At 37.0% G+C, this 12,025-nt stretch overlaps 1 protein-coding gene and 1 non-coding gene across 9 annotated transcripts in view; both read left to right on the top strand.

Annotated features, from left to right (window-relative positions):
- Positions 1-12,025, top strand: part of XRN1 (5'-3' exoribonuclease 1) — a 136,670-nt gene that overhangs the window by 9,824 nt on the left and 114,821 nt on the right. For 6 of the 8 annotated variants that reach the window (XR_002520524.2, XM_009201581.3, XM_017955816.3 and 3 more), the window contains exons 3-12: positions 3,660-3,757; positions 4,964-5,073; positions 5,165-5,275; positions 6,862-6,944; positions 7,584-7,671; positions 7,756-7,924; positions 8,957-9,024; positions 9,347-9,484; positions 11,613-11,679; positions 11,877-11,982. Coding sequence is in view for 7 of the 8 variants with exons in the window: in XM_009201581.3 (XP_009199845.1) it covers positions 3,660-3,757; positions 4,964-5,073; positions 5,165-5,275; positions 6,862-6,944; positions 7,584-7,671; positions 7,756-7,924; positions 8,957-9,024; positions 9,347-9,484; positions 11,613-11,679; positions 11,877-11,982 (1,038 nt within the window). In the remaining variant the exon portion in view is untranslated. The remainder of the gene's footprint in view (positions 1-3,659; positions 3,758-4,963; positions 5,074-5,164; positions 5,276-6,861; positions 6,945-7,583; positions 7,672-7,755; positions 7,925-8,956; positions 9,025-9,346; positions 9,485-11,612; positions 11,680-11,876; positions 11,983-12,025) is intronic. The other 2 variants (XM_021934769.2, XM_009201582.3) reach the window with 2 other exon arrangements.
- LOC116274068 lies at positions 10,121-10,288 on the top strand. Its single transcript, XR_004182544.1, has one exon. It is a non-coding gene; the product is annotated as a U1 spliceosomal RNA (small nuclear RNA).

Genomic DNA, 12,025 nt, shown 5'->3' on the forward strand with positions numbered 1-12,025 from the left:
TCTTTTTTTTTTTTTTAAGACGGAGTTTTGCTCTTGTCGCCCAGGCTGGAGTGCAATGGCACAATCTTGGCTCATTGCAACCTCCACCTCCCGGGCTCAAGTGATTCTCCTGCTCAACCTCCTAAGTAGCTGTGATTACAGGCACCTGCCACCACTCCCAGCTAATTTTTGTACTTTTAGTAGAGGCAGAGTTTCACCACGTTGGCCAGGCTGGTCTCGAACTCCTCACCTCAGGTGATCCACCCGCCTCAGCCTCCCAAAGTGCTGGGATTACAGGTGTGAGCCACCATTCCCAGCCAATTTTTTAATATTTTTAATAGATACAGGATTTCACTCTGTTGGCCAGGCTCATCTTGAACTCCTGACCCTTCAAGTGATCTGCCTACCTTGTCCTCCCAAAGTGCTGGGATTACAGGTGTGAGCCACCATGTCTGACCAGGTTTTGGTGTCACCTGGGGCTCTACGAATACATCACTGTAGTTACAATTCAGCAATTAGGAAGCTACTGCTGCATCTGTTAGTTCCAGAGCTACAGTGCACCTGCTAGATCTGTACTAAAAAAACTGATTCCCTGTTCCTTGCTTATCAGCACCTCCAAAGATACTGAATACTGGGATCTTCTTTACCATTGCTGAAATATACGCAGACACCAGAGCTCCAGTGCCTCAATTGTGATGCAGGCATCACCACACTTCCACCTTCCAAACCTTATATGAAGGCATCTAATTGGCAAAATCTGAGTCATATCAAGATACTTAGCTGCAGGGAAGCCTGAGAACTTTTTAACCACCCTGGTATCAGAAGGTAAACTAGAAGGAGAATGGAATAGAAGTTGAGGGCCAATGCATTATAACCACCACAAGCATTTATTAAATACTGTGCTGGTATTGAGCACTACATTTTTCCTAGAAATCCCCTAGTCAGTTTTCTGCCATTCTCTACAGTAATGACCTTCTCCATTCATAATTCCCTGTTTTACTTGTTTCTAAATCTGCCTTCTTTTATCCCCACGATGCCACTAAAATTTCCTGACAAGATTACAGCTAAATCCAGGCCGGGTGTAGTGGCTCACACCTGTAATCCCAGCACTTTGGGAGACTGAGGTGGGTGGATCACGAGGTCAGGAGTTCAAGATCAGCCTGGCCAAGGGGGTGAAACCCTGTCTCTACTAAAAATACAAAAACAATTAGCCAGGTGTGGTGGTGGGCGCCTGTAATCCCAGCTACTCAGGAGGCTGGGGCAGAGAATTGCTTAAACCCGGAAGGTGGAGGATGCAGTGAGCCGAGATCACACCACTGCACTCCAGCCTGGGCAACAGAGCAAAACTACGCCTTAAAAAAAAAAAAAAAAAAAAAAAAAAGATTATGGCTAAATCCAAAGAATAATTCTTTCTTCAACTTGCTTCATTTATCCACAGCATTTAACAATGTTGACCTTTCTTTCTTGAACTTCTCCCTTTCTTTGACCATCATGTAACCACATTCTCTCTTTGTACTTTCTTAGTTTCCTTGTCTTCTTTTGTTTCTCTGCTTTTCTTAAATATTAATGTTTCTTAAGTTTCTGTCCTAGGCTCTGAGTGATTTCATACAATGGCTTTGATTACTGTATCTCTGCTGATGACTCCAAATTTATCTTTCTGGTGGATCGCTTTCTCCTGAGCTCCTATATATCCAAATGCCTACTGAATGTCTCCTTTTGGAAACCCCAGATATACTTCAGGGTTAACATATTTAGAACTGAACTCATCTTCCCCTTAGAACAGCCTGCCCTCTGTGTTTCCTATTTCAATGAATGGCAACACCTGCCACTAGCTACCTAATCCAAAAGTCCCAAGAGTTATTTGGACATCTTGCTCTTCTCATTCCTCACATCCAATCCTCTTTATCCAGTCTCAGATTTGTCACATCTATGTACTTTTCATCTTTAATGCTACGATCTCAGCCTAGACTACCATTATCTTAATCTAGATTACTTCAATAGTCTTACCTTATTCCTGTCCTGTTTTCTTTATTGCATCCAGATTAAACATTATGGCTGTTTAATTTTCTGCCTCCCCACTAGAATGTAATCTCTGAGAACAGAAATAATTTTTTTTTTTTTTTTTTTTTTTTTTTTTTGTGGAGAGTGTTGCTCTGTCTTGCACAGGCTAGAGTGCAGAGATACGATCTCAGCTCACTACGGCCTCTGCCTCCCAAGTTCAAGCGATTCTCCTATCTCAGCCTCCCGAGTAGCTGGGACTACAGGCACACACCACCACACCGGGCTGATATTTTTTTGTATTTTTAATAGAGGCGGGGTTTTGCCATGTTGGCCAGGCTGGTCTCAAACTCCTGACCTTAGATGATCCACCTGCCTCCGCCTCCCAAAGTGCTGGGATTACAGGCGTGAGCCACCACACATGGCCAAGAATAATTTCTCTTTTGTTATATCCCAAGACCTTGTGACATAACAACATTGAATAATCGTTTGGTCAGCCAAAGAAGGAAGGGAAGAAAAGAGGAAAGAAGACATTGCAGATAATACAAATGAGTTGGTATCCTCAGAGTTTTTGTTATGTTAAAGAGGTTGGTAGAGAGAGGTTAAACATGAAGAAGAGTTTGTTCATCACAGAAATAGAATTCTGTGGGGCACAGTAGATGAAGCTGGTAGCAAAGCTGTAGAAACTACACTCAAAGTAGAGCTTCCTAACTTGTATGCCATGTGGCATGCTGGTGTGCTGCAAAGGGGTTACAGTAGAAGTCAGACAGGTAGTAGGACACCCATATTCAAATACCAGGTTTGCCTGACTGTAAAACTCAGGTTCTTTCTAGTAAATTCTGTTGCCTCAAAAGTGTGATGATTTGGCAGTTGATTTCATTAATGTCATTAGGCTTTCATTTTAAATGTTTTTAGGAAACGCAGAGATAGGTATTTCAGTTTTATAATTGTATTTTTATATAATCTTAGGGATAATTTTAATGATCTTAAAAGTATACATTAAATGATTAAGGTCATTAAATGTCATTATCATTAGATGTAGTATATATAAAATGAACATTTAAAGCTATATTTTGCTCTTATTTTTAGAATGAATTTGCTATATATTTGTGACAATAATTATGTTTTTAACATTCTGTTAAAATGTCCTACTTTTGTATTCCTAATCTGAAAAATTCAATTTTTTTTTTTTTAAATGAGACAGGGACTCACTTTGTCACACAACCTGGAGTGCAATGGGTACAATCATCACTCATTGCAATCTCGAGCTCCTGGGCTCATGGGGTCCTTTTGCCTCAGCCTCCCAATTAGCTGAGACTATAGGCACATGCCCCTGTACCTGACTAATTTTTTTTATTTTTGTAGAGATGGGATCTTCCTTTGTTGCCCAAGCTGGTCTTGAACTCCTGGACTCAATTATTCTTCCCACCTTGGCCTCCCAAAATATTGGGGTTATAGGCGTGAGCCACTGCGCCTGGCCTGAAAAATTCAATTCTTTAAATAAACAAAACAAGCCTGAGGCTCATTTTTATCAATCATAATCATTTCAAAACTTGGGCGTTTTGAACCTTAAAACTGATGAATTGCTATTTTAGTTATAAAGGCACCTACATAGCAGTTTATATAAAGATCTTCACTTTTTTTCAGAAAACTTAAGGTACTTTTTTCCCTTAACCTTTAAGGTCAGCAAAGGAGGCAGAAGACAAAATTAAAAAGGCAATAGAGAAGGGAGAAACTCTTCCTACAGAGGCCAGATTTGATTCCAACTGTATCACACCAGGTAAATTCGCTGGGAGAAAAATTGTGACAGAATTGAAATATAAATTGAAAACTTGGTTTTTAAATGAATTTTACTTTCTGTGCTCTATTTATTTTGGCCTTAGGGTACCATTTACTGTATTCTCCCACTTACGTTTGCTCATGAGATGGTTTGGTCACCTTGGTCATAAATACTCCTACAAAAACTGTAGAGATTTTCAAATGTAGATAAATTAGAGCACATATGGACAGGAATCTCCCAGGTGTACAGAATTGCAGACCTTGAAGAAACTTATGTTTGTATATCTTTCTGTCCTAATCCTGCCATTTATTTATGTTAAAACAGACTCAGTGAGGTTGTAGCTTATCAAGTTGATGTAGCTATATTATGGTAGTGAGAGTAAGGAACTGATTCTCCGAGTCCAGTGCACTTACTACTCTGCTTCTCAAAATTGATTAAGATTTTTATGACTTTAAGGAAAATGAATTTATCAGTATTATGTTTAATTTTGTATGCAGCAGCATACTCTATACTTCTACAACCTTTGTCTAATGTCATTATAATTCTTTACTTTGAATGAAAATCTTAAAATCTAACTTTCTTATTAGTTCTTTACTAACAGTGGTAATTTGCTCTTTCTTTAAGTGCATTGACCAATGCACATTGCTCAGTTTAACAACGGTTTTATCCTGATTGTGGTTTTAGACTGTATTGCTTTTGACTATTGACTTTTCCCAAAATGTAATCATTGTAGACTCAGGTTCCAAATTAGTAATAATTTTTCAGAGTAATAATTTCAGTAGTAATATTATTATTATTATTGACAATCTGATTTAAGCTGCAAGCCTTAAAAAAAAAAAAAAAAAACTTCAGAATTCAGCAGAAGAAATAGAAGGTTGAGGTTCATTAGAGAGTTCAAACTCAGCCCTTATATGAAAATTCCTGAAGCACAGTGCTGAGTCACTAGTAAAATTCCTTGACTTTCCCTATGTGACACTGATTTTATTTAGGGGGACTAGTGACATTAGAAACAGTTGTGATATTTGCAAGGAAAAGGTACATTACGTGTTTTTCAGGATAAGCAAGAGAGCTTTTGACCTTCTTTGGAGATCCTATACCTACCTAGCTATTCCCTGCATGCTCAGATTCAGTTATGTGTTGTCACTGAGAACTTAAATGTTTTTATGTCTTTCTTAGATTAACCTTTTTAAAACTTATTATTTTTAGGAACTGAATTTATGGCCAGGTTACATGAACATCTGAAGTATTTTGTAAATATGAAAATTTCCACAGACAAGTCATGGCAAGGAGTTACCATCTACTTCTCAGGCCATGAGGTTATTATCTTTTTATTTAAAGAGTTTTAAAAAATTATTTAATATTCTCAAGCATACCATATTACTGCATTTTTAAAAACATTTTATTTAGACTCCTGGAGAAGGAGAGCATAAAATCATGGAATTTATCAGATCCGAGAAAGCAAAGCCAGATCATGATCCAAACACCAGACACTGTCTTTATGGTTTAGATGCTGACTTGGTAGGTATAATTTTTATTATTATAAACTTACGCATAGATAGTTAAATATCTAAGAGATTTCATTTTGTACAGGAAGCTTACTGGCTGTGGCAACAAATATTGGAGACATAATAATGATTGCTACTTCTGTCATTACCAAAGTTCTAAAAATCTTTGGAAAATGAGCTTTTTAGCCATAGTTTATGACCAACAGGTCTCTATAATTAGTCTACAGATGTGACTAATCCTAGTGCTGTGAATATTTTGCCGTGAATACTTTGTCGAGGTCAGAGAAGTGGGGCTGCCTTTTTACCCTCAGGCTTAATACATGGTTTTTGATACCTCCTGATCTGAAAACTCCATGTTCCAAGTACCTTTACTAGACTTTTATTTATTATGGAAATTTTCAAGCATAAACAAAAATAGAAAAGGTAATGTAATGAACATCCTATGCCCTTCATCTGACTTAAAGAATTTTAAATTTCTACCCCTAATCATCTGTCTCTTCTCTCTCCTACCCGCTCCCCGCCCGATTATTAAAGCAAATCCTAAACATTTTATCATTTAATTTATATATGTTTCATAATGTTTCTTTAAAGGATTAGGGTTTTGTTTTTGTTTTTTTTTTAGAAAAAAATACATAACCACAATGCCATCATCCCACGTAAAACGGAAATTAACAACCCATTCTTTATATAGAAATAACCAGTTAGTATTATCATTTCCCTGATTGCCTCATAAATGTTTCATTTTGTTCTTGTTTGAATCACATGAAATAAACAGTATGCAAGTACATGGCATTTGATTGGTATGTCTCAACAGGCTGTTGACTTACTTGGTAATAGAATACTGTGTGAGAGGCCGGGCATAGTGGCTCATGCCTGTAATCCCAGCTCTTTGGGAGGTCGAGGTGGCCAGATCATCTAAGGTCAGGAGTTCAAGACCAACCTGGCCAACATGGCTAAACCCCATCTCTACTAAAAAATACAAAAATTAGCCGGGCATAGTGGCAGGTACCTGTAATCCCAGCTACTCTGGAGGCTGAGGCAGGGAGAATTGCTTGAACCTGGGAGGTGGAGGTTACAGTGAGCCAAGATCGCGCCACTGCTCCAGCCTGGAGTCCGTCAAAAAAAAAAAGAAAAAAGAATACTATGTGAGAAAATTAACTGAAAGTGCCCTTTTCAATTTTTTTTTTTCCCCTGACTTTTCATATACTGGGGCTATCCTGGTCTCCAAAAGAGTCCTACATTCTTTGGTCATAGAAAAGCTGCTACCTCTAATTTCTAACCAGTTCCCCCACGGCAAGTAGAAATATGTGAAACCAAGAGGAGACTTTTGGGATTTGGAGGAATAGGAAGAGGAGAGGGGATAGGGGATAGGGTAATGGTTATGAAAAGCATGTGAGCTAAGGTGAACATATTTTTCTTAGAAAAGTACACTTTATCCCATTCATAACCTACAAATAGATCATATTTTGTTATTTGTTTGTTTAATGTGCTCATTGTTTCTTATTCTTCCTTGTGTAGAATTGTTTTTTAATTGCTTTTGTGAACCTAATATTATCAAAAATAGGAGAACAGAAACGTTTCTTAATCATTTTTCAACAGATTATGCTTGGATTAACAAGTCATGAGGCACATTTTTCTCTCTTAAGAGAAGAAGTTCGATTTGGTGGCAAGAAAACACAACGGTAAATGATATAGCATGTATGTTGGAAGAAAGAAATTATGCCTGGATAGTAATTCTTTAACAGATATATGATTTGTAAATACTTTCTCTCATTCTGTAGGTTGCCTTTTCACTACGTTGATAGTGTCCTTTGATGCACAAAAGTTTTTAATTTTTGTTACAATCCAACTCATCTGTTTTTCTTTTTTTTAAGAGTTTTCAAGTTTTAACGTTTATGGTTAGATCTTTGATTCATTTTGAGTTAATTTTAGTGTGTGGTGTAAGGTAAGAGCCCAACTTCATTCTTTTGCATGTGGATATCCAATCTGCCTTGCGCCATTTGTTGAAAAGACCAGCCTTAAATGGACTAGATCTCAGCGGTTTCTTATATCTACTATATGTTATTTAGGACTTCTTAATTCTGAGAATCCTTCCACAGAATACGTAATGTAAACCAATTGTTTTGACCTTTAACATGTGTTATCTATTATCATTGCAGTTGTATTTTTTGCTTTGTTACCCTTCATCTTTCATATAAATTGTATGCCTTAATTACAAGACCTATCTTCTGATGATAATTTTGATTTAAGCTTTGTTACGTTTTTAAGCTGGCACCTTAAAAATACAATTCACTATATCTTGATCATCTGACTAATTCCAGGGTATGTGCTCCAGAAGAAACTACATTTCACCTTCTACACTTGTCTTTAATGAGAGAGTATATTGATTATGAGTTTTCAGTATTAAAAGTAAGTATTAATAAAGCCATGGACCAAGGATTTCCGTTGCAGCAATTTTCATTGCATTTGACTTTGTTCTCCATTTTACTGTAGGAAAAGATCACATTTAAATATGATATTGAAAGGATAATAGATGATTGGATTTTGATGGGGTTTCTTGTTGGTAATGATTTTATCCCTCATCTACCTCATTTACATATTAATCATGATGCACTGCCTCTTCTTTATGGAACGTATATTACCATCCTGCCAGAACTTGGGGGTAAGAAGAATTTAATGATCTCTCGAGGATACTTTAATTTAGTACCATCTCACCCTAAAAATGTGACTTAGTTTAGTAGATTATTGCATGCACAGCTAAAATAGAAAAACATTGAGAAATTATTTTGGTCTAAGGTGCTAACCTCTGAGGTTGTCATTTTCAGTGATTCACGGGGAAAGAAAGTGAACAGAGTTAATGAACCTCACTTATTGATAGCTAACTGATCTTTGTCTTTATTTTTTATTATTTATTTATTTTTGGGACGGGGTCTTGCTCTATTGCCCAGGCTGGAGTGCAGTCTCTGCCTTGTGGGTTCAAGCTATGCCTGTGCCTCAGTCTCCTGAGTAGCTGGGATTACAGGCGTGTGTCACCATGCCCGGCTAAGTTCTGTATTTTTAGTGGAGATGGGGTTTTACCATATTGACCAGGCTGATCTCAAACTTCTGGCCTCAAGTGATCACCTGCCTTGGCTTCCCGAAGTGCTGGGATTACAGGCATGAGCCACCACACCCGGCCTAGTCTTTGCCTTTAATTTCTTAAGAAAGCCAGCGTAATTTATTGGTTTTACCTTTTTCATATTTAAGCATAGAAATTCAATTTTTTTGAATAGATACGCATCTGAGTGTTTAATATGAAGCAGTGATTTTTCAGTGAAAACAGAAAATTGACAAGCATAGTGATACTGAATAAAACAGACCACAGGGTAGCAGGACATCAGTCCTTAAGTTAACATATCAAATTGAATGATCTAGATATATTATAGAACATATTTAATTAATTGTTACCAAATGTTGGATGATTATTCTGTGGAACCTGGAATTTCTTATATTTGGCTTCAATACTTACATGTTGCATATTATAGTAGCATAAAATTCATAGAAACTAGGGCCAGTTTGTATATAGTCCAACACTGTTTTTTCTTGATTAGTACTGTAGAACGTGAACATTCAACATTTTGTAGAAAGAATTTTGTGGAATAGTTTAGAAAAAATGTCAACTTTTAGTACAGATTTAAATTTTTGTTTCTTTTAGGTTATATAAATGAAAGTGGGCATCTCAACTTACCTCGATTTGAGAAATACCTTGTGAAACTATCAGATGTAAGTAACTAGAAATTTTTGTTTTCCTTTCGCAGAGTAGCTATCAGTGGTCAGTCACCAATTATGTAATACCATAAGAAAGGGGTTTTATAATTCTATTCCAGTTGCTCATTCAGTGTAGACACTTTTACCTAAATTAATTTTATTTTTATTTGCTTTCTATTTGTATTTTTAGAGTCACACATGAGGTTTCCCATATTTACAAAAGAGTAACATTCTCCAATTTCCTATACCCCAGTAGTAGTCACTGTTATAAGTTTGATTTGTATTTTTCTAGATATACTTAAATTATTTTAAAATAAATTTAAATATTTTTGTACAGTTTGATCGGGAGCACTTCAGTGAAGTTTTTGTGGACCTAAAATGGTTTGAAAGCAAAGTTGGTAACAAGTACCTCAATGAAGCAGCAGGTGTAGCAGCAGAAGAAGCCAGGAACTACAAGGAAAAGAAAAAATTAAAGGTGTCTATTTTTTTAGGTGTCCTTTCATTATTTTAACTGTAACGGCAAAAATTATATTCTTTGTTTCTCATTTTTCTTCTTATGATTTGGGATTGCCTCGTTTTATTTCTGTTTCTTCCTCTCTATAGGCATTTCGGAAATTGGTTTCTTTTTTTCTATTAGCTTCTATCACTTAACCAGGTCTTCAATAATCAGTTTCTTATTTTTACTGTTGAAGAGGTACATTGTGTTTTATGTTAATAAATGTGGAAAACATTTCTAAACATGAAAGCCCAGAAAATTATTTATCTTTTTAAAAAAATGATTTAAAACATGTTATTAAAAATAGTTATTTAAGGCCAGGTACAGTGGCTCACACCTGTAATCCCAGCACTTCGGGAGGCAAAGGTGGGTGAATTACCTGAAGTCAGGAGTTTGAGACCAGCCTGACCAACATGGCGAAACCCCATCTCTACTAAAAAAACAAAAATTAGCTGGGTGTGGTGGCGGGCACCTGTAGTCCCAGCTACTTGGGAGGCTGAGGCACAAGAATCGCTTGCACCTGGGAGACAGAGGTTGCAGTGAGCCAAGATCAGGCCACTGCACTCCAGCCTGGCTGATAGAGTGAGACTCTGTCTCAAAAAAAAAGAAAAACAATTATTTAAAACCTGACAGGAAGGGTACCATGATCATGAGGGTGGTTTTCCCAGGGCGAGATTTATCCATTGCACTCTGGATGTGCTGATGCCCTGCAATTTCGCCAAATGTGGGAAACTCAACTGCATGACTTATTGTAGTGGAGGACTGCATTCATGCTTTCCCCTGGCAATTTTTTTTAATTAAAAAAAAAATTATTTTAAAACAATGGACTAGTTTTTAAAATGTGGATATTTATAGCATTTAATGATATGAGATATTAACTAGATCAGTGATTTTTCTCTAGAAATGATTTACATATAAAATACAATAGTCTAACAGTAATGGCAAAAACCACAATTACTTTTGTGCAAACTTAATAGCACAATATCTAGTAAATGTTATGTGCTTAATAAATGAATAATAGAATCAATTAGAATATGATAGTGCCCTGCAAAACATCTCTGATAATCTCCAAAGAGTGTCTTGTGTTAACTTGAAAAGTAAACCTCTTGTGAAAATTCCTCAGCCTCTCCATAATTATTGGATTCTGTTGTTGTTGTTGTTTTTTTTTTTTTTTTTTGGAGATAGTGTGTCGCTCTGTCACCCAGGCTGGTGTGCAATGGCACAATCTTGGCTCACTGCAACCTCCACCTCCTGGGTTCAAGCAATTCTCCTGCCTCTGCCTCCTGAGTAGTTGGGATTAGAGGTGTGCACCACCACCCAGCTAATTTTTGTATTTTTTTAGTAGAGACGGGTTTTCACTATGTTAGTAATGCTGGTCTCGAACTCCTGACCTTGTGGTCCGCCCACCTCGGCCTCTCTTAAGTGCTGGGATTACAGGTGTGAGCCACCGCGCCCGGCCACGATTCTGTTGAGTTTCTTACTGTCCTCGCTGTACTGGTTCTATTTAGGTTCAAACCTAATGACTCTTGCTCCAGGAGGGGCAACTGACCTTGTTTTCTGTAGTGTAGTCCTTCTCCTTACTTAGCTCCTCCTCACTGAAACTTGGCAGCAGTCAGTCTGCATTCCACTGGTTTTTGTGTGTGGTGTTTGTTTTTTTTTTTCTTTCTCCCCTAAGAAAACACGTTCTGCAACTTTTTGGGAACCTGTACACACAAAACTTACCTGTCAGTAATCCCTGGTTTCCCCACCACAATTTGGTCCTTAAACTTCACCAGTCTTCCAGCCATATGCAGCTAACTTTAGAGACACTGTACAGGAATAGCCCAGACACAGGAAGTTTGTAGAGGCCATAAGTTGGATGAAAGAAAGGAAATGGGGATAAGGGAGTAGGAAGAACTAAAGAGAGTCATTGGCAGTAGATAGGAAATCAGCGAATAGAGGAGAGAAAGGATTGAGATCACAAGGGAGGAAAAACAGGTGGGCAGGATATGAAGGATGTTATAACATGGAAGAACTAAAGAAAAGCAAATGGGTGCATGGAAGAGAAATAACATCTTATTTTGAAATGTATCTTACCATTCATTTTATGTTGATTTACAATGTATAGGGCCAGGAAAATTCTCTGTGTTGGGCTGCTTTAGACAAAAATGAAGGCGAAATGGTAACTTCTAAGGGTAAGTACGAAGTATGTGTTTTGATATGTTACTACTTTGACAGGATAGTTGTACCTTTTCTTTATTATTACGAATTTTGGGTGGAACAGATTTCTGTGATAGCTTATAAGCATCAACTTGGATATGCATTTATCAAATCATTAGGTGGAAAAACAGGCTATTCATAATTGTCAGTCACTTTCTTTCTTTTTTCCCAGATAATTTAGAAGATGAGACTGAAGATGATGACCTATTTGAAACTGAGTTTAGACAATATAAAAGAACATATTATATGACGAAGATGGGGGTTGACATAGTATCTGAGTACGTTTTTGCTAATGCTTTTATTTTAAAATAGAAAAAATCA

Source organism: Papio anubis, chromosome 2 (genome assembly GCF_008728515.1).
Source record: "Papio anubis isolate 15944 chromosome 2, Panubis1.0, whole genome shotgun sequence".
In the NCBI taxonomy this organism is placed as follows: domain Eukaryota; kingdom Metazoa; phylum Chordata; class Mammalia; order Primates; family Cercopithecidae; genus Papio; species Papio anubis.